This window comes from Arachis hypogaea, chromosome 18, assembly GCF_003086295.3.
Source record: "Arachis hypogaea cultivar Tifrunner chromosome 18, arahy.Tifrunner.gnm2.J5K5, whole genome shotgun sequence".
Lineage (NCBI taxonomy): Eukaryota > Viridiplantae > Streptophyta > Magnoliopsida > Fabales > Fabaceae > Arachis > Arachis hypogaea.
This window is the reverse complement of record NC_092053.1, coordinates 29,605,392-29,627,985: the sequence shown is the minus strand read 5'-3', so window position 1 is coordinate 29,627,985 and position 22,594 is coordinate 29,605,392. Positions and strand designations below refer to the sequence as shown.

General features: G+C 35.1%; 1 protein-coding gene across 1 annotated transcript; it reads right to left on the bottom strand.

Moving 5' to 3' along the window:
• Positions 1-2,224: 2,224 nt before the first annotated feature.
• LOC140181341 (protein FAR1-RELATED SEQUENCE 5-like) lies at positions 2,225-4,318 on the bottom strand. The gene is made up of 4 exons (XM_072224880.1): positions 4,205-4,318; positions 3,812-3,871; positions 2,489-3,225; positions 2,225-2,402 (listed from the first exon to the last, which is right to left on the bottom strand). The coding sequence occupies exons 1-4, from the start codon at positions 4,316-4,318 to the stop codon at positions 2,225-2,227; spliced, it is 1,089 nt and encodes a 362-aa protein (XP_072080981.1).
• Positions 4,319-22,594: the final 18,276 nt, after the last annotated feature.

Here is a 22,594-nt window from a genome sequence, read left to right as displayed (position 1 = left end):
CTAGTTCATTAAGCAAGTCATTGCACATTGATAATATTGAGTGAACTCTGATCGGTGTATATAACCCTTTTGGTCATGTCTATACTTAAGTGACTCTTCTGTTCATTAACTCGCGTGGTGTTAACTAATTGGAGGTGTTCTTTATTTTTTTATCATTGTTTTCTATTGGTGGAATTGTGAAGTTGCTGGTAATTAGCGCATTGCACGGACTTCGGTCGTGATCAGGCTACCGTAGGTAGGATTTTAAGTGGATGGTGTCTTTGGTAGGGACTCAGATGTTTCTTCTCATTGTAAATTGGATGGTTTTGTATATGATTTCTTTGTTTCGTGCGTTACGCATTAGCGACTGCGTGCACTGCACTGCAATATCAATGCGTTTTGTTAATTTACATTTTGGTTTTAAATTCTCTTGGTCCATTTTCACGGCAGATTTAAACCATTTATCAATTGTGATTTTTATTGTCTTCTCTTTTGTTTCATTGAAAAGATTACAATAAAACATGATAACCATTGGTGACAAAACAAAAAAGGAAATAGTTTATTAAGTTGTATGTAAAGAATGACACCGAACTCAAACCAAGAAACCTATCAATATATGCCTAAAGGAATTCAACAGGTGCATGAATCCGCCACCTTCCGATGAGTTCCACATAGTAGAATCCTCAACTCTTTTATTAAGGGACCGATGATGATCATTATCTGACGGAAGGTCAACATCATCCTACAAGATGCACAACGCAAACAAAACAACATACATTAATCAAGAACACCATTGATATATAAAAATTTAAAATATAAGCCGCAGATAACACATACTGGGTGTGATTTCCTATTCCTTTTTTGCATAGATTTCTTAATTGACTTGTCCAACTCTGCTCCAAGTCTCTTACCCTTAGGCCGTTCTTTTGTTTTGACTCTTGAAGGTCCCTGTATGTCATGTACAATCGCACCGCCTGTGCTCTGTGTGGGCACGGTATTCTGAGACGCAGCAACAGTAGTAGAACGCATGCTGGCATGGTAATCAATCAGCTTGGACTTTGCATCCCAAAGGGCAGCTCACAAGATGGCTACTTCCTCATCACAAGCAACAAACTCCTACGCAACGTTATAGAACTCTGAACACAGATGCTTGAACAAGTTGTTGCTTTCATCACTCCGAGCCACGTCATGGCTACTCTTGATGTAAGTGTGCTTGCGGATGACATTCTTACTCCATCGAGGAAGAACATAGTAGCTTGGTACTATGTCAACTCTGTAGTATGACCAGACCGCAAGGGTGTGGCAACACAATATACCAGCGGATTCAAACTTGTTGCACTCGCACTGACCCTTTCGACTCAAAGGGTCAAAGTCGACCCTGAAAGTATGGTAGACCGGCTTCCCCCAGAATACCTTCTGCTCGTCCACTGTAATAGAAATTGTATCTCCCTTTTGTTCAATTGATCGAACCACGCAATCGGTTTTTTTTTCTTACCTCCAGTTGAAGAATCCTGAACATACTACTGGTGTATTCCTGCTGAAACTGTCTCTCAATGCCGGTGCTCCCTATACATAGGATGATCCCTTTCGAGTCTGCAGCATCATCTTCTAGCTCCTTTTGCTTCTTGGTTCCAAGGACATTGTTGTATTCATGGACGAACTGAACCAACCCACTCTTGCAATGCAGGTATCCACCATAAAATGCGTGCATACTTTCACTACGCTGTGTACTCTTCATGCCTACCTAAAATTCACTCTTGAAATATATTGGAACCTACTTCCGTTGATTCGCGTAAAGATCTGCCAAAAAAGAAAAACAAATGCATAAGAACATTCAGACATACTACGAGAAAAAATATCTGTTTATATACTAAAAGGAACATCCACTGTCATTAGAGGTGGAAAACTCAGTTACATTTCTTATAAAAATAATAGGAACGGAATCAAGGTGGCACAAATAACATGAGGTGAATAAATAGACAACTAGAAACCAACAGATGGGAATTATTTTAACATCACCTACCTACTAACCATCTGTTTTGGCCTAACTTAAATTGTTTGATGAAACCAGCCCAATCAGACTCGAATGATTCAGTCGAAGGAGAATTCCACACAATGTGATTCATCATTGCATTCAGTTCTCCGTACCTAGCGTATCCACCAAGCTTGAATTGTGATTTCTTCATTATGTGCCAGATGCACCATCGATGGACAGTGTCAGGTAGGACATTCCTAATAGCACCAGTCATCGCCTTGCACTGGTCAGTGATAATCCCCTTGGTGCAGTCCCGACGCATCTCACCCACTGCGTGAACACCCACTCAAAACTAGAGATCTCCTCGCTCCCAAGTAAAGAACAGCCAAGAAGAGTAGACTTCCCATGGTGGTTTATACCTACAAAGGATGCAAACAGCAGACCATGCCTGTGAAAAGAGCAAAAACAACTGTGAGGCAACAAAAGAAATTTAAGAAATAACTGCTCTTGCTATTCACAAATACATATACAGACCTGTTTCTTCTGTATGTGGTGTCAAAAGACACCACATCTCCGTAATATTCATACGAAGCCGTGCACCTTGCATCTACCCAAAGTGCGCTCCTAAATTTATTGGCATCGTCAACATCCATTGCATAAAAAAAGTTGGGATTGATCTCCTTCATTTGAACGAAATAATTCATCATCCCCTGGAAGTCCTCATTGTCATCGGAGCATCGGAGATTGCGTGTGATGTAATTTCTGACATTCTTTTCTGAAAAATCCAGGTTTGCGGACCCACCAACCTCGTTTGCCAGTGCTAGATACGTCTTGTTGGGTCTTATTCCAGCCTCGTCGTTATCCGTAATGACACACTTAGCATGCATGGTCAACTCCCGGTACTCATGATAGTGGACAGCTTTCTCAGCCGAACAGGGGTGAGAATGCCTCAGTTCTAATCTAGACACAACCCAACATTCATTCTCGTTGTCCAACATGACATACATCCTTGCTCTGCATCTCGTGGCCGTAATTCTGTTTGCTCGAGTTGCTGCGTTCACCCTAGACTCTCGATAACCTTCTCGCGTGCAATAAATAGATTGATTAACGGGTATCTTTGATTCCTTCCGCGTCTTGTCAAAATTCGTGTTCCTGATTTTAGTAACGAACCCAACTTTAATTTCTTTGCGTAGTTTGCATAAAATTTCTGTGCGAGAGGCAATGAACCAAAACTCATTCCTACGACTGGAATTTCCTCTTCGCCTACGCCACTATGATCCAGCAACTATAACGTCAATACACAGAATTAGATACAAATTAAACTAGCCCTAACACAGTAAGTATTTAATATAATTTCTTAGCATACTATAATAATATCTCTTATAAATGAGCTTTTTGAATTTTAAAGAAACATCTACATAGAGTTGATAGGTTTACAAATCACAAAACACCTTTATATAGTAACCTGGGAATAATTTTATTAAAATACTATCATGATAAATCTTGAAATGATATTTGAACTTTAGAAAAATGTACAATCATCAATCTACTTTTTTCCTTCTATGTCATTATATGTTCTAATACCATTTGAGGATTCATAAAGCACCCACTAGTAGAGTTATACTATATTAAAAACATGTGCCAAATTGATGTATCCTACCCTAAGGAAGTAAGTGAAGTGTGAAATCAAAGCATATTCTCATCTCATAAAAACCTTGCCAAGGCTTAAATACTACCAAAAAGAGCACATGTTCTGGATTAATCAATAATACAAAATTAACATAGTGAAAAATCTAATGTCGCTTAAGAAACATCTAATTAGCATGAACTAGAAACATCGATATAGTACATTCAAACGTGGTGTCCGTCGTCCAGCTCATCCTTTCTAGTCACAACGACATCGGTAATTTCGTCGAACTTCAATTAAAGCAACCGGAAAAAAGCATTGTCAAGTTAAGAACATTTCTTACTATATAATGAATGAGTCATATAAATACAATCAAAGAAAATTGCATCACAGATCTGGGAGTCAAGCATACTGTAATGATGGCAATTCTAATGATTCACACATGATGGGTAAGTGTTTAGTAGCAATTTTTTCCTCAGCTCAATCAATAACTATGCCAGAATTTTTTTTAACGATATACTTTTTGAAGTAAAAAAAAAATCTAATTAGCATGAATAACAATGCTACAAATACCACGTTGTTACAAAATTTATAACAACCAATTAGAAGCTTATGAAACATACCTTCCGTCCTACTTGCTCTTGCATGTCTAATTCACCCGCACTGAATTGTTCATCGCCTTTGGTTGGATTGGTCAATGTACTAATCGATCCTCCTTCAGTGGGTGAAAACGCCATGGAAGCTGCTCTCTTCCGGAAGTGATCCAACGAAGCCTTGACAATGATTGTTTGACTAGATGAGGTTGGCGCTGCTGATGAAACCAATATCAAACCATGCACAGTAGCCGCTCCGTATAGGAAGTTCTAATCGGCGCCGTCAATGATATCTAGTGTAACGATGAATTGTGCCACCAAATGGAAGAGAAAGTTTGATTCTGGTTTGACCAAAGGGAAGCTGAATTTTGGATCGGGCTTGCTGAGGGGTAGGGTGTGCATGGCCCGGCCCGGCCCGAAGACCCGGCCCGGTCCCGAACACTTTAGGGGCTAATTTGATGTAATTTCATCGGGTCTAGGGCCGGGTATGGGTCTCAAAAGTAGACCCGGTCATTATTTCGGGTCGGGTCCGGACCATAACTCGGGTCATCCGAAATCGGCCCGGTGGCCCGGTCATCATACATAATTAATATTTTGTGTTATTAGTGATGGATAATGGCTATTATTATGTGAAATTTAAGTATTGTAAACCTTAATATTTTGTGTTATTAGTCATTATATATAAGACTATAAGTTAATATTTTATGTTTAAAATGCATAAAACTTTAGACTAATGCATAATCTTGTGTTATTTATATTGATTTAAATATTTGGTGTTATTAGGCAATATTAGTATTGATTATGGTTATACTTTAATTTTAGAGAAGAGTTAGTTCTTATTATATTTTTCTAAGTGAATTTATCATGTCAAATAATGGTTGGAGTCTTGGAAATTTTGATATTTTTACATGCTAACTTACAAGAAGGTATCAAAGTAATATAATGTTAACGGCCCGGTTTTCACCCGGTTTTTACCCGGTATAATCGTGGCCCGAAAATGTATAGGTTTCATCGGGTCTAGGGTCGGGTTCGGGTCTAACAAATAGACCCGGTATATATTTCGGGCCGGGTCTGGGTCACATCAAACGCGGTTTCATCCGACCCATGCACACCCCTACTGAGGGGTTCCGTGATCCCAGGAGTGGTTATTGGGGATTTGAAACATATTAGTCAATGGGAGATTTCATTCAAAATGGCAATTAATAACAAACATTAAAAATTAAATAAAAATTAAATTAATTAATTTAATGTTGTTTTGTTTATCTTTTGGCTGATCCCCTTTTGGTTCTACATACTTTTCCTTTAAATATTCGTGATATGAAGAGTTTAAGTATTATTTAGTAGTTATTAGTTTATATTTTTAAATATTAGAATGTTAAATTTAATTCTATGTATTTTGATTTTATTTATTTAGTTACTAGATTGGATTTTTATGTTAGTGGGCTTTGAGCTTTTTTTTTTTCAACCTAATAAGAGGTTATAAATACCTTCTAAACTATTGTAGTTATTATTGAGTGATTAGAGATATGAAAAATTTCTTTTTAATTTCGTAATGAAACGATCATGATGTGGACAAATGAAATTGAGTGAGTTCCTCTCTTATTGTATCGGGGAATCAGATAGAAGGATGAGTAATTTCTTCTATTCAATTCCCAAACTATTGTAAAAACAAGTTAGGTTGAATGAGTCCTTTTTTATTGTATTAAAAAATTGGATTAAAAAAATAGTAATTATCTTTGTATTCAATTTCAATCTATTTCTTTTGTTTTCTATTTCAATTTTAGGTTATCTTTTTTATTCAACTTCATAATCTTCTTTTTATTTATCCCTTATTTTGTATCACCTTTTATTAGTTCAAATTTTTTTAGAAAAGTAATTTCTATGATATGGTATCAAAATTTCTATGATCTAAAGGTCTAAAATTCTATTCTTGATGATACTAAAAGAATTAGTTTCAGCACAAGATAAATAAAAGAGAAAGAAAGTCTATACAAAAGATTTATATACAAAAGATTTATGTAAATTAAAAAAAAAACTCTTATATAACAAGACGTATTAGAAATATAATATAATAATTTATTTGTCTCTTTCTATAAACTTAATTTTTTTAAAAAAAATAATTTCATAACAATGTGTCTCTCTTCTTTGGCCATTATTTGTTTAAAAGAAAAGTTAAGTGTATAAGTAATTTTTAAATAAATCTTCAACTAAGTGGGGATTTCATCATGTTTCTCACCTTAGCTTTTTCCTTCATCTCTTAACAAAATAACACAATAATCTTAACAAAATAATAAATAAATTTTGTTGAAACATACAGCACATAATTTTAACAAAAGCAATGCTATATGATTAACAATTTTTTTTTAACTAACACTCTAAATTTTAAGTACTAAATTCTAAATCTTAAGTTGTAAATTCCAATTCTAATAGTATAAATATATGTTGGCTAAAGATATTATCTAATATCAATAAAAAATATTAACCCTTGACATTTCTCTTTCTAACAAAATAACAAAAAAAATATATTATCTCAAATATTCGCAACACTGATATTAGTTTGTTCAAATATAAGTATTTTAGGAAATGGATTCTCAAATCCCACAACATCAAGAGAAGGATGAGGTTTTAAGCAAAAATATAATATTTAAGGGATATAATAATAACTTATATGTTAATTATTTTTATTTCCTTGACATGAGAATTTCAAATATCGAACTTTTGGGATAAGAATAAAAATTTTGTATTTGTGGGAATAAACTGGTTTTGGCAATAAATTATTTTCAATAATTAAATTTTAAAATTTTGAAAAATTATTTTAATAATATATTTTTATTGATACTTTTTAAGAATAAATTAAAATTCCTTAAAACAAGTGCTAACAAAAAAATTATGTGCATATTAAAAATCAACTACTAAATTAATTATTATGAATTTGTGTATAAATATATATATTGTTAAACTTATTTTTAATATTTTATATTTTAATATATATTTTATACCAATAATTAATTTAGTAGTTAATTTTTTATATACACCTATCATGATTGAAGTACTAATTAATACATTATCAAATGTCAATGTAAACATTTTATATTGATATTTCATAAAGATGGATCCTTTATTAAGTTACACCAAGCTTATATTCAAAGAACAAAACATTGGTAATGAGAATGTTAAATCTTTGTCTTCATTTTATATATTGTTTTATTTTCAAGATTTTGTAACAAAAATAGTTAAAATTGGAAACATGATTTTTTTAATTTAACTAAATTCAGGTTTTTTTTTTCCAGAGAATCCTAAAAAAATAAAGCAGAAAATTAAATAAGATTTACTTTCCAAAATTTAAAATTTTAAATAATCGAAAATTCCAATTATTTTGGAGTTTCTTTTTCTTCACAGCAGTAGGACTATAAATATATGGCCCATTATCTTCTCTGGGTCTATCATTCATGGTCCACTTTTTTGGGTCTATAATAGACCTTGTGGTTCATGCTTTGAATTAAATTAAGAATTGGGTTTAGGACTGAATATAGCTCCAATTTAGGGGGTCCAAGACAAAAATTGTTCAATGTGACTTGGAGGAGCTTATGTTGATTTTATCAAGGACTGTGATAAGCGGTGAATGAGTGGATAAGCTGATTTGGAAGTATGAAAAAAGTAGAGATTTTTGTCAAGTATTTTATACAAGTGGTCTACTCAAATATAATATGTATAACTTTGTAAAAGACTTGCGAAGAATTCTAGTACCTCCATGGGTTGAGCTCTCCAATTATTTGTAATCCTAGAAAAGCTCAATACTAAGAAAAATTGAGTAGGTGTGATATAATTCAGCAAGATATAATGTATTTGAATGTTGTTAGCTTAGGTGGCTGGACATGGCCTGGGACAGCTAAGGATTGCTTCGAGCTTTGGATGGGAGTGAAGGTGTCAAAACAGTTCATTTGGGGCGTATGGAGAGTACGTAAGGAACGGTATGATCTTCAAGATGGAGAAATTTGACAGTGATAATAACTAGATTTATGTTAGCGGTACCTGTGGTTGTGTGTTGTGTTGCTGGTTTCTTTGATGTAGTTGTTGTTGCTCTAAGAGAGAGTAGTGAGAATGATAATTTTGTTATTTTATTACACCAGAATTATTATCTTAGGCGTGGGTGAGGCTAGTGTATGTCATTCCTACTACCATGATTTCTTCTTTGCAGTTAACTTCAACAGGTTCTGAAGATTTTGAGGATCTAAGACTTTATAGATCACTAGTGGGCATTTTGCTCCCCTTTTGGTTAATTGAATATCTTCAAGGAACCAAAGAACAAGGCTCAATCTTTCATAAGAGTTCAAACCTTCGTTTGTATGGCTTTTTTTTTTTTTTTTTTTTTTTTTATGCAAATTGGACTTCCAATCTCTGGGTATTGTGAGTTTCTTGGTCCTAATTTAGTTTCTTAGTATTGTAGGAAATAACTCACCATCAACAAATCTTCACCGGAAGCTGACTTTTTAGAAGCTAGGCCTCATGCATAGCAGAATTAATTTGGATTAGGAACCTTCTTGGAGAGCTCAGAGTTGTGATGCAATCTGTCCCTTCCATCTTTTGTGACAATATGAATACGGTTATGCTGACAGACAATCCCGTGCTTCATGATAAAACCAAACACTTCCCAGCTAAACATTCAGTTTGTGAGAGATGAAGTTAAATCTACAAGGTTGCATGTTGTTTATATTCTTGGAACAGAACAACTAGCAGATATTTTGACTAAGCTCCTTTCATCTGCTACTTTTCATAAGTTATGACACAAAATTAAGATCGTACAGCGTTCAATGCTAAGTTTGAGGGGTGTGTAAGAGAGAGTAGAGAGGATGATAATTATATGGTGTAACAGAATAACATAACTTGTTTTAAAATAGAAACTTAGATGCTGAGCTATTAGTTAGTTAGGTGTAAGGTTTCTCTAACAGCCTATATCTATATGTAGAAAGGTGGATTAACATTGTGAAACTCTCATTTATTAGTTTTACTACAAGTATTATTTAATTAGTTTGGTCTCTTTTTTCTTTCATTGTTTAGAGTTTAAGAAATTTTTTCTGTTTCTACATCTCTTTTTAATAGCAAAAACTATATTTGGATGATTCTTGTCACTGACAGTCTCACCTCCTATTTTTCACTACAAAAAAAAAAGTCTATTGCTACATTTTTTTTGTCACATTTCAAAAACATGGCAAAAAAGATCAATAACCATACTTTTATAAGAGTGGCAATTAATTAGAGATTTAATTACACTTTTTTTTGCCACACTTTAAAAGTATGACCATAGAGAAAAACAGGAATGCTTTTAAAGTGTAGCGACATAATTTTGTTATACTGACATTTTTGAAGTGTGCCTATTTTCTCTAACTCTTTTGGCAAGCTTTAAAAGCATGGTTATAAGATTCCAAAAAGAAAAAAAACAAAAAAGTTTTTCGCCCCTCTTTTTTTTTTAAATCGAGAGTTACATTGCATACACAACTAACACTACTCTCTTTCTTGTCTTCTGTTGAGTTTGAGAAAATAAAAACAATAATTTGATAATGACTAACATTATAGTCTTGAGTTGAAAGCCTAAAAATATTTGTAATATGTGTGTTCATTGTGCAGAAAAATATATTACTCAAAACAAGTCCAATAGTGTAACAGGCCCAAGACCAAAAGCAGACATTTCATTCTCTTGTGGCCCATGACAGTTGTTGCTAATCACAAAATAAGGAGAAAAGCAACAATTTTCTTACTCAAGCAAAAAGGGATATTCAGATCAGAGTTCAATAATAAAAAAAGATTACCAAATTCAAGTAATAAAGAAGAAAGACGAAGAAAAATCAGAGGTTATGGCACAAAAGTAAAAATCAAATCAAAGGTTGAACCATAACAACATTTCTATCTTTGTGCTTTCATTGTATCTTGTTGAAGTTGCTTCCTCCTTCATGCACAATTCGGGTAAGATGAAAAAATGGAGGTTGTGTATGAGTGTATCATTGCTACAAATCAAAGGTCAAAAGAAAAATTTGAAGCCAAAGAATGGATAAATAGCTCAAATCCTTGAAGCCCAAAGAAAAAGAAAAAAAGACAAGTAGCTACTAGGTAAGGATGCATGCCAACTCTAATCACTGCTGCTATCCCATCTCTTCTCTGCGTCACTGCTCTGATTTTGGAGAAGAAGAATAAGTCAAAGATGTTCAACCAAGCTTGAGTTTTGGAAGTTTTACTCTTCTTTAAAAATGGGAAACAGCCAGAAATTGAAGCAAGGAGAGAGCATACTATTTAGGTCTTCATAGCTTTCGAACTTAACCTTCTTCTCCTTCATGACTTTATATTAAATTTTCTATTCTTCAATTTTTATCTTTCTTTGTTTCTTATCAATGGAAAAATACATTATGTGAGGTATTAGAAAAAGTCATTGAGAGAAAAAGCAAAGAGAGTAATCTTGGAGAAAAAAACATAAAATTATTTCAAACTCTTTTGTTTGTATTTCTATTTTGTATTCATGATCTTGAGGGGATTCTCCTACTAAGTTGGGTGAACACTTAATGGTTGAACCACAACTGGATGTAGGCCATATTGCATATGGTGGTTGAATCAAGATATATGGCTGTGTCATTTTTTTTGCTCTATCCTGTTTCTAATTTTATTCGATAAAAGACAAAATAAAATTATCTCCTACATAATCAATTCAGCAGAAGTCACAGCATTACAGCATACTCAAAAGTAACGTGTTTGTTCTATTCCTAATTAATCATTAAGAGACAAAACCAAATTATCTCTTGTATAATTAATATTGCAGACTCAACAACAATACTGAGATTAACCCAGATTGAAGTTAAAGTGTACAAGTTCAAAAGAGGCCATAGATTCAACCTTCCTTCTCTAGGCTATAGAGAACCTTCAATTGGTATCAGAGCTTGGTGAAAGAGTAAAACCGTCGGCTTAGAATTTTCTTCTTGGTTAGAGGAAATAACTTCGTTGCAAGTATAGTTCCAAACCGATAAGTAATGCTCGATCAAAGTTTAATTTTTGGTTGTCACAAGTCCAACCCAATAAAAGTAACTGAGAGTATTAGTCCCGGGTCGTTCTCCCTAGGAATTACAATCGAGTGCTTAATTATTGGTCATGAGATACAAGGGGGTTGGGTTGATAAAAGTGCAAGAAATTAAAATGGCAAGAAAATAAAGGAAGCAACTAAAGAAAACAAGTAATAAAGAGAGACATTTATGGCAACGATTGAGAATCTAGGCTTTCTATCCTAGTCATGAATTATCATGCAATGATTAACAAGAGCTAATGCTATTAAGTCATCTTCAACATCGGAAGAAGGTACAATGTTATCTTCAACATAGGAAGAAAATCAAATAGGACTAGTTAATCTCAATCTAAAAGTCCTAATCAACTCACTAATTGAATTAGCAAGAGATTAGAGTCAATGAAAACAATATTAACTAACAACCCTAGATCACCACTTGGTCTCAAGGAATTAAGCTTCACATCTTGGAGCACAGATCCAATGACCAACAACATAGGTACGAATGTCATGGCTTACACGCTTACTGAGGATTAGTCCAACAATAGACCTCCCTTCTTCAATGGCAAGAACTACACCTACTGAAAAGAGAGAATGAGCATATTTATACAATCCGTTGATTTCAACATTTGGAAGATCATTATGAACGGTCCTCAAGTTCCAACAAAAACAAGTACAGAAAGAGTGGTGACTCCCAAAAATAAAGTCGAGTGGAACAATGAAGATAGAAGAAGGTGGAGCTGAATGAAAAGGAAATCAACATGATGCATTACTTAATTAGCTTTGAAAAATACCAGAAGGTATCAAGGTGTAAAACGGCAAAAGAGATTTGGGATAAACTCCAAGTCACTCATAAAGGCACCGAACAAGTCAAGGAAACAAGGATCGATATGCTAAGAAAAGAATACGAAATGTTCACAATAAAAGAAGGAGAAACCATTGATAAGATGTTTGAGAGATTCTCAATCATTATCAATAGTTTGGACGCTATGGGAATGACTCACACCGAACAAGTGCTAGTGAGAAAGATACTTAGAAGTCTCACCAAGGAGTGGCAAACAAAAGCAACAATCATCTCTGAGAGTAGCAATTTGAACCAAATGTCATATGATGAGTTGAGAGAAAAACTACTTGCCTATAAAATCACCCTCATGAACCGTGACACTAAAAAGAAAAGAGTGGCCTTGAAATCTAATATTGATTCATTGGAAGAAGACTTCGATGATAATTTTTTAGATGACGAAATTGTGTTTTTTGCTAGGAGGTTGAGAAGAGTCATGAGAAGCAAAGGAAAGTACATAGACTCAAGCTTAAAGGAACACAAGAAGGATTTCAGCAAGGTCATATGTCATCATTGCAAGAAACTTCAAGTATGACTATTCCAAGCTCAAAAAGGAGGACAAGATGAGAAAAGACAAGAAGAAGGTGCTTATGATGTCATGGGAGGACTTGAAAAATGATTCTGAAGATGATGAGGAATCAGAAGCACAAGCTTGTTTTATGGCTGCCGAAGATCAAGTGGAAGAGGTAAACTATCCCATCCTTACTAATGAAGAACTCTATCAAATAATTGATTATTTAACTATCCATGTTAGAAAAGTTTTGGATAAATGTTATGAATATGAGTCTGAAAATGATTCCTTAAAAGGTGAAAATGCATTTTGTAATACCTCAGATTTTAAAAATAATAATAAAAAATAAATTAATAATAAATTTATTCATGATTTATTATATTTAATTAAGGTTATATTTTAAGAGATTTTATATATAAATTTAGAAATTTCTTATTTATGATTTAAAACTTTAGTAATTGGATAATAATGAGAATTTTATATGCGTTAAGTTGAATAATTATATTTTTAACTTTATTTTATGATTATAAAGGAAATTGACTTTTTTTATCTCTAATTATTGAATTAGAGTATTTATTTAAAAATAAATTTTAAGTTGATAGTTGAATAGTATTTTTATAGATATTATTATTGAATTAAAATTTGGTTTTTAATTACTCTATTATCCTAATTTTATTAAAATTACTAAACTACCCAAAATCTCCAAATTCATACACAAAATCCTAATCTCCACCACTTCACTGCCACTACCCACCGCCATTCCCTTTCCCATATGCTTCAGGAAAAGAAAAGAAAAGAAAGGGAAGATAGAAAGAGGGAAAACTGATCAGAGAGAGAGAGAGAGAGAGAGAGAGAGAGAGAGAGAGAGTGTGTGTGCGCGCTGCTGCTGCCAGCCGCATTGCCGTGAGGGAGTCACGTCAGTTTCGTGCCGAACTGCTCACGAACTGTCGCCGTCTGAGGAGCCGCCAGGAGCTGGCGCGTTGCCTGCGCCGTTGCACCCCACCTGTGTCGCCATTGCCGATTGATGGAAGAAGAGGACGCGCAAGAGAAGCCGCTGCTGCTGGGTTGCCATTCTGCCACCGTCGTCGCGCCCAGCCTTGCCGCTAAGTCGCCAAGCAGTCGCACCGAGGGAGAACGCTTGAATGAAGAGAGAAGACGCTGCCGAGGATCTCGTCGCCATCAGATCTGTCGCGTCACTGTTGAGGGAGCTCGTCACCGCCGTGCTTCCATCAGTGTTGTGGATCTGCTTCGTTGCCGAACTGAGCTATGTATGAAGGATCAGAATGCGACGGGAAAGGGAGACACCTTCCGCCGCTGCCTCATCGCCAGAGTCGTGTCACCGTTGCGAACCGCCGCCGTTCTGGCTGTCGGAAGCCGCCACTGAGCCTTTGCCTTCTTGGTAAGCGTTTTTATTTTCGGAACCTTTGAAAATTAGTATTTCAATATAGGTTGTTAGAGATTCTGAGCTGTTGGTACCTTAGGGATTCGGTTCCGGTAATTGCATGCCAAAATTGGGGTTGCTGCCACTCTTTCTGGTTTTGTTTGAATCGCGTCGCCGCATCTCTAGATGCCGGGAACGGTGTCATGGCCGCTGGGACCACCGCTTGAGCCGTTGCTTTTCGGTTCAGTGTTTCTTCTTAATTACGGTAAGAGTTTTCATTGTTGAAACCCCTTTATTAGTCATTGTTCTGTTATCTTAGCTAAGGTTTTGCAGCGTTATTTATTACATGATTGAGTTTCAGTTATTATATATTGCGATTAGAGTTGCTGTGGTTGCTATGAGAGTGGTTTGGAGTTGAGGTTGCGGCTGCCGCTGTTGCAGGCCGAGAGAAAATGAGTTTGTGATGGGTTCTTGAGTTTTCGAGTTTCGACTATTCGAGGTAGGGGCGCTTTTCTTAAACTCATTTTATTTTCAAGAATTGTTATAAATTGATAATATTGTGAAATGTATATTTTGTGGTTTCATAAGTCTTATGGATTGAACTGAGTTGCTTTGAACGGATGTAAATGCTTGTTAGAACGGTTTATTGATTGATTGAAGATGTTTACTCAGGTTTGTATTTGGTTTAATGTTATTATGAAAATGATTGGATTCTGGCTGCTTCTGAATATTGCGTTGGAAAGTTGGATTGATAAAATAGTATGAAAAGTGATTCTGGGTTTAGAGTTAATTTGATATTGAAAATGAACCGATATTGAAAATGGGTTCTATTGAATTATTGGATAAGATTCTGGGATTTGGAAATGATTTTTGGTATTGAATTTAGTTTAATTTATTAGAAACGGTTGAAAAGAGTTTGAGAAATGGTTTGGATGGGATCCGAGAAGGGTGGCAGAGTCCGAATTTTAGAAGAGATGCTGCTTAAATTTTTATAAAACTCTGAGTATTTGTTTGAAGCATTCTTTAAAAAGAAAATTGGATTTAAGAATCATATTATTTGATTTCGAAAAGAATTACGTTTGAGTTCGATTGTTAAGAAAGAAATTACGTATGTGATTTTGATTTATTAAGAAAAGTTTTATGTTCTGTATATGATTTATTAAGAAAAGATTATTCTTGAGTTTCAATGTAGTAAGAAAAGGATTATATTTTGAGCGTGATTTGTTAAGAAATGAATTATGTCTGGTTTGTAATTATTGATGAACGGAATGAGAGGAGTGATAATGAAGGATAACGATTGAGTATGATTGAGGTATGCTGATGAATGAGACATGATTGAGAATGATGTGGATATTGATGAATTATAATTGAAATATTTATATAGCTTATTTATTTGAATTATCTAAGATACGAGTTTTTTTGGGTAAAGTACCGTGACTTGCCACCACGTGTTCCAGGTTGAGACTCGATACTCTGTTGACCCTACGACGTAAGGGTGACCGGGCACATATAAATTCCCGAGAATGGTACCCCTATTGAGCGATTTAATATATATAGATGAGAAAAAGCTATGCATAGACTCATGGGGATACGCATCGGGGGACTGTCCAATGGTTAGCTACCAGGACATGTCGGGTTAGCTGTATAACCGACAGATGAGCTCATTAGCCATAGGACAGGCATGCATCATATGCATTTGTATGTTTTGCTTGAGTTTGAATTTGTTTTGGTTTGCCTGATTGCTAAACTGTTACTAACTGCTATCTGAGCTATTTGCTGTAACTGCTATCTATACCTATATTTTTCTTGTCAGTTTTGCCTGTGTTTGTTCTAATGTGGTACTTTCAAGATTATTGGTGATGAGATGTGATGAGCGGATATTTTATACGCTTTTTGGGGTTAATTTCATATAGATTTTAGTATGTTTTAGTTGGTTTTCAGTTTATTTTCATTAGTTTCTAGGCAAAATCCACATTTCTGGACTTTACTATGAGTTTGTGTATTTTTCTGTAATTTCAGGTATTTTCTGGCTGAAATTGAGGGAGCTGAGCAAAAATCTGATTCAGGCTGAAAAAGGACTGCTGATGCTGTTGGATTCTGACCTCCCTGCACTCAAAATGGATTTTCTGGAGCTACATGACTTCAAATGGCATGCTTCTAATTGCGTTGGAAAGTAGACATCCAGGGCTTTCCAGAAATATATAATAGTCCATACTTTTCTCAAGGATAGACGACGTAAACTGGCGTTCAATGCCAGTTCTCTGCCCAATTCTGGCGTCCAGTGCCAGAAACAAGTTACAAGTTGGAGTTCAACGCCAGAAAAGGATCCAAAGCTGGCATTGAACGCCCAAAACAGCCCCAGGCACGTGAGAAGCTTTAGTCTCAGCCCCAGCACACACCAAGTGGGCCCCAGAAGTGAATTTCTGCACTATCTGTTATAGTTTACTCATTTTCTGTAAACCTAGGTTACTAGTTTAGTATTTAAACAACTTTTAGAGATTTATTTTGTATCTCATGACATTTTAGATCTGAACTTTGTACCTTTTGACGGCATGAGTCTCTAAACTCCATTGTTGGGGGTGAGGAGCTCTGCTGTGCCTCAATGAATTAATGCAAGTATCTCTGTTTTCCATTCAAACATGTGTGTTCCTATCTAAGATATCCATTCGCGCCTAATTATGGAGAAGGTGATGATCCGTGACATTCATCACCTTCCTCAATCCATGAACGTGTGTCTGACAATCACCTCCGTTCTACATCAGATTGAATGAATATCTCTTAGATTCCTTAATCAGAATCTCCGTGGTATAAGCTAGAATCCATTGGCAGCATCTTTGAGAATCCGGAAAGTCTAAACCTTGACTGTGGTATTCCTAGTAGGATTCTGGGATTGGATGACTGTGACGAGCTTCAAACTCGCGAGTGCTGGGCGTAGTGACAGACGCAAAAGGATAGCGAATCCTATTCCGGTATGATCGAGAACCTACAGATGATTAACCGTGCGGTGACAGCGCACCTGGACCATTTTCACTGAAAGGAAGGATGGTAGCCATTGACAACGGTGATCCTCCAACATACAGCTTGCCATAGGAGGGATGTGCGTGCGTGAAGAAGAAGATAGGGAGAAGGCAGAGATTCAAAGGACAAAGCATCTCCAAAACCCCAACATATTCTCCAATACTGCACAACAAGTATTTAATTCGCACTCCTTTATTTTCCACTATTTACACTGATAAACATAATTGACTTTCTGACTAAGATTTACAAGATAACCACAGATTGCTTCAAACCAACAATCTCCGTGGGATTCGACCCTTACTCACGTAAGGTATTACTTGGACGACCCAGTGCACTTGCTGGTTAGTGGTACGAGTTGTGAAAAGTGTGATTCACAATTCGTGCACCAAGATGATGATTGTGTTGATTGATTATGTGATAGGTTGAAAGCTGTGATTGGGTTCTGATTGAGTTATTAGTAGAGTATAAAAAATTAAGTTGGTTTAGCATAGACTTAATGAACCTATGCTTAGAACAGGTTGGTCATTCATATAGTCTAGGAAACCAATTAAGATTCTCTTACAAGAAAAGAAAGATTTTGGATTTTCTGAAAAGTAAATATTGTTTCTTTGAAAATTTTTGGATGATTAGCCGTTGATTTTTAAAAGATTCTTAGGACGAACGATAATCACTACCTTGAAACCAATTCTTCTCTTTATACGTATCTTCTTATAACAAATCTTAAACCCTCTACTGAGAACCCTTTCGAGGATGATGTTCTCATCCCCCTACAGTTTTATCTTTTCAGGACGAACGAGGAAGCTTGCAAAGTTTTAGTTAAGTTCCTAAATATGTTGTTTTTATTTGTATATATATGTTATAGACTTTCCCTTGCCTTTATTATTATATTCTTGTAAGAGGGATAGGAGTCGTAACTGTAATAATATGTATGTATATAATATTTGTAAGTTGTTTGAGTAGAAAGTTTTGTATATATGTATATGCCTGCTTAATTCTCAGTGAAAAAGTATTTCCGTTTTTATTAAAAAGGAAAACAGCGATATAGTGTCGAGTCAAAGGCTCCTATTTTATTATTAAGTATATGAAGTTGTCGCAATTCTTCTATCAGAGTAGCGCAGCCGGAAGCATGATATTCTGATAATGAGGGTGTTACACATTCCTTAAAGAAAAACTGAGTGAAGCTAAAAATGTTGATTTAATTGAAGAAAATAAACGACTCAAAACTAAAAATGAAAAATTTAAAGGGAAGCACTCAGTTATTGCTTTAATGAACCAAATTGATGAAAATGAAAGATTCCATAAAGTGATTAAAAGTTTGAATAAAGACATAGCTAAGTTGCTCAAAGTTCTAGAAACTTGGATAAATTACTAGCTAGTCAAAGACCTTATTTAAAAAATCTGGGTTAGAATATTTTGACAAAAATGAAGCTGTTTTTGAAAAACTCCTTGTTGAAACTGAAGCTTCAACTTTCGAAAATAAAAAATTTCAATCCTCTTATCACTTGCAAAAATCAGCAAAACGGAATCATTGTCAAACATGCAAAAAATATGGTCATTCATTTAATCAATGTTTTTTGTGTAAAAGAAAAGTTAGAAATAAAGTGTACAAGGTTGTTAGTAATTTCAATACTCTTGGACATCCAAAATGGTTTAACATCAAAAGATCCATATTAATTTGGATACTTACGGTTACCTAAAGTATTGTGCAAATTTTCCTTGTATCCAAAAAAAAAAAAAAGATACATGGTACTTGGATAGTGGATACTCAAGGCACATGACCGAAAATTCTACATTCTTCATCAAAATCAATAAGTACGATGGAGGATTTATGACTTTCGGAGATGATGGAAATGACAAAATCATTGTCGTAGGTAAAGTGGGTAAGAATTTTTCTATCTTCATAGACAATGTATTTTTGGTTGATGGTTTAAAGCACAACCTTCTAAGCATTAGTTAACTTTGTGATTTAGGTTATTGGGTTACTTTCAAAAGGTTGGAATGCTTAGTTGTAAATGAAAAATCTGGTGATATTTTGTTTGTTACTTTAGAGAAACTTAGAGAATAAAATGTAGCATGCTTCACTTCTATGGATTCGAAAAAATGGTTATGGCATAAGAGATTGGGATATACAAGCATGTTTTATATCTCTAAGATAATTAAAAAGGATTTAGTTAGAGATCTTCCTAAAATAAGATTTGACAAAGACATTATTTGTGATGCTTGTCAAATGGATAAACAAACCAAAAGTTTTTTCAAATCAAATGATGTTTCAACTAAGAGACCTTTGGAGTTGCAACACATTGATCTTTTTGGTCCTATTAGAATTCAAAGCCTAGGAGGTAAATACTATGACTTAGTTGTGGTTGATGACTATAGTAGATTCAGTTTGGTTCTACTCCTAACTCACAAGAATGATGCTTTTTCAGCCTTCAATCTTTTGAGCAAAAAGATTTAAAATGAAAAAGACTTGAAAGTTATTTGTATTAGAAGTGATTATGAAAAGAAATTGAAATCAAGCTTTTGAGTCATTTTGTAATAAATTAGGTATATTACACAATTTCTCTTATCCTAAAACTTCTCAACAAAATAGTGTTGTAGAAAGGAGAAATAGAAGCCTTCAAGAAATGGTTAGAGCCATACTTAGTGAAAGTGATGTACCTAAATTTCTATGGGCTGAAGATATAAATATAACTTGTTACATTTTGAATATAATAATTATTAGAAAGTTTTGAAAAAAACTCCTTATGAGTTTTGGAAAGAAATTACTTCAAATCTTGAATATTTCTATATTTTTTTGATGTAAATGCTTCTTATGAGTTGAAATGTTTGTTTATTTGAAAATTTTTTTAAGTTTTGGAAAGTTTGAAAAGTATATATGACTCAACGTCGGAATTACGTACGCTCAGAGAAATTAAATGTGACGTAGTATATGATAGGGACACTGAACTTTGAAATTAGTGTGACTGTGTGTCTATCTCTAATTTTAAATAGTTAATTAGTTGATATGTTAGTACATTTTGATTTATTTAGTTTTAGTTGATATGTTATTATATTTTAATTTAATTAGTTACAAAATATGTTAAAATAAGGGTTAAGTACTTTTTTCGTCCCTAAGGTTTGGGGTGAAAATCAAATTCGCCTCCGACATTTTTTTGTTATTAAAAATTTAAAATCATCCTCAACGTGACTAAAAGTTTTAAAATCATCCTTTTCATAAAAAATAATAATGCTTTGACGATTTTACGTTTAAAACAAAAACAAAAAACCCATCTCCCCCACCCTCACTACTAACCCCCTGTCCCCCTTGATGAGCGGATAATTTATACGCTTTTTGACATTGTTTTTAGTAGGATCTAGTTACTTTTAGGGATGTTTTCATTAGTTTTTATGTTAAATTCACATTTCTGGACTTTACTATGAGTTTGTGTGTTTTTCTGTGATTTCAGGTATTTTCTGGCTGAAATTGAGGGACTTGAGCAAAAATCAGATTCAGAGGTTGAAAAAGGACTACTGATGCTGTTAGATTCTGACCTCCCTACACTCAAAGTGGATTTTCTGGAGATACAGAAATCGAAATGGCGCGCTTCCAATTGAGTTAGAAAGTAGACATCCAGGGCTTTCCAGAAATATATAATAGTCCATACTTTGGCCAAGAATAGACGACGTAAACTGGCGTTCAACACCAGCTCTCTGCCCAAATCTGGCGTCCAGCGCCAGAAAAGGATCCAAAACCAGAGTTGAACGCCCAAACTGGCACAAAAACTGGCGTTCAACTCCACAAATGGCCTCTGCACGTGTAACACTCAAGCTCAGCCCAAACACACACCAAGTGAGCCCCGGAAGTGGATTTATGCATCAATTACTTACTTCTGTAAACCCTAGTAGCTAGTTTATTATAAATAGGGCCTCTTACTATTGTATTAGGCATCTTTGGATTACCTTATGATCCTTTGATCACGTTTTAGGGGGCTGGCCATCTCGGCCATGCCTGGACCTTTCATTTATGTATTTTCAACGGTAGAGTTTCTACACTCCATAGATTAAGGTGTGGAGCTCTGCTGTTCCTCAAAGATTAATGCAAAGTACTACTGTTTTCTATTCAATTCATCTTATTTCGCTTCTAAGATATCCATTCGCACCCAAGAACGTGATGAAGGTGATGATTATGTGTGACGCTCATCACCATTCTCCCCTATGAACACGTGCCTGACAAACACTTCCGTTCTACATGAAATAAGCTAGAATGAATATCTCTTAGATCTCCTAACCAGAATCTTCGTGGCGTAAGCTAGAATGATGGCGGCATTCAAGAGAATCCGGAAAGTCTAAACCTTGTCCGTGGTATTCCGAGTAGGATTCAATGAATGAATGAATGTGACGAGCTCCAAACTCGCGATTGCAGGGCGTTAGTGACAGACGCAAAAGGATAGTAAATCCTATTCCAGCATGATCGAGAACCGACAGATGAATAGCCGTGCCGTGACAGGGTGCGTGAGCATATTATTCACTGAGAGGATAAGATGAAGCCATTGGCAAGGGTGATGCCTCCAGACGATTAGCCGTGCCGTGACAGGGCATTGGATCATTTTCCCGAGAGATGACCGAAAGTAGCCATTGACAGTGGTGATGTATCACATAAAGCCAGCCATGGAAAGGAGTAAGACTGATTGGATGAAGATAGCAGGAAAGCAGAGGTTCAGAGGAACGAAAAGCATTTCCATTAGCTTATCTGAAATTCCTACCAATGAATTACATAAGTATCTCTATCCCTATTTTATTATATAATATTCGAAAACACCATTATCACTTTATATCTGCCTGACTGAGATTTACAAGGTGACCATAGCTTGCTTCATACCAACAATCTCTGTGGGATTCGACCCTTACTCACGTAAGGTATTACTTGGACGACCCAGTGCACTTGCTGGTTAGTTGTATCGAAGTTGTGACAAATTATGAATGTGTAATCACGATTACGCGTACCAAGTTGCTCACATGCCAGGAATAGTTCGAGCCTGGACATCACAATTTCGTGCACCAAGTTTTTGGCGCCGTTGCCGGGGACTTAATTGTTCCTGTTTGGCGCCAAGAATCATCTGAGATCCCAATCCCGGCAACAACACCAAGTTTTTGGCGCCGTTGCCGGGGATTGTTTGAGTTTGGACAACTGACGGTTCATCTTGTTGCTCAGATTAGGTAATTTTCTTTTTATTTTATTTTCAAAAATTTTTCAAAAATATTTCTAAAAATTTCTCATCTGTTTTCGAAAAAATTATAAAAATGTTTTCAAAAATTTGATTCAAAATTTTTAAAGATGAATTCTAGTGTTTCATGAAGCATGTAAAGCCTGGCTGGCTGTAAAGCCATGTCTAAATTTATTTGGACTGAGGCTTGCAATTTGTTATCAAGAGCAATATACTCTGGTGTTAAATGCTGAAGCTTGGCTGGCCATTGGCCATGTCTAGTGTTTTGGACTGGAGCTTTCATTGAAAGCTTGGCTGGCTAGTGAGCCATGTCTAATTCCTGGACTGAAGCTTTAGACTAAGAATGCAAGATTCCTGGAATTCATGTAAAAAAATTTTGGAATCCTTATTTTTTCTTTTTCAATTAATTTTCGAAAAAAAAAATAA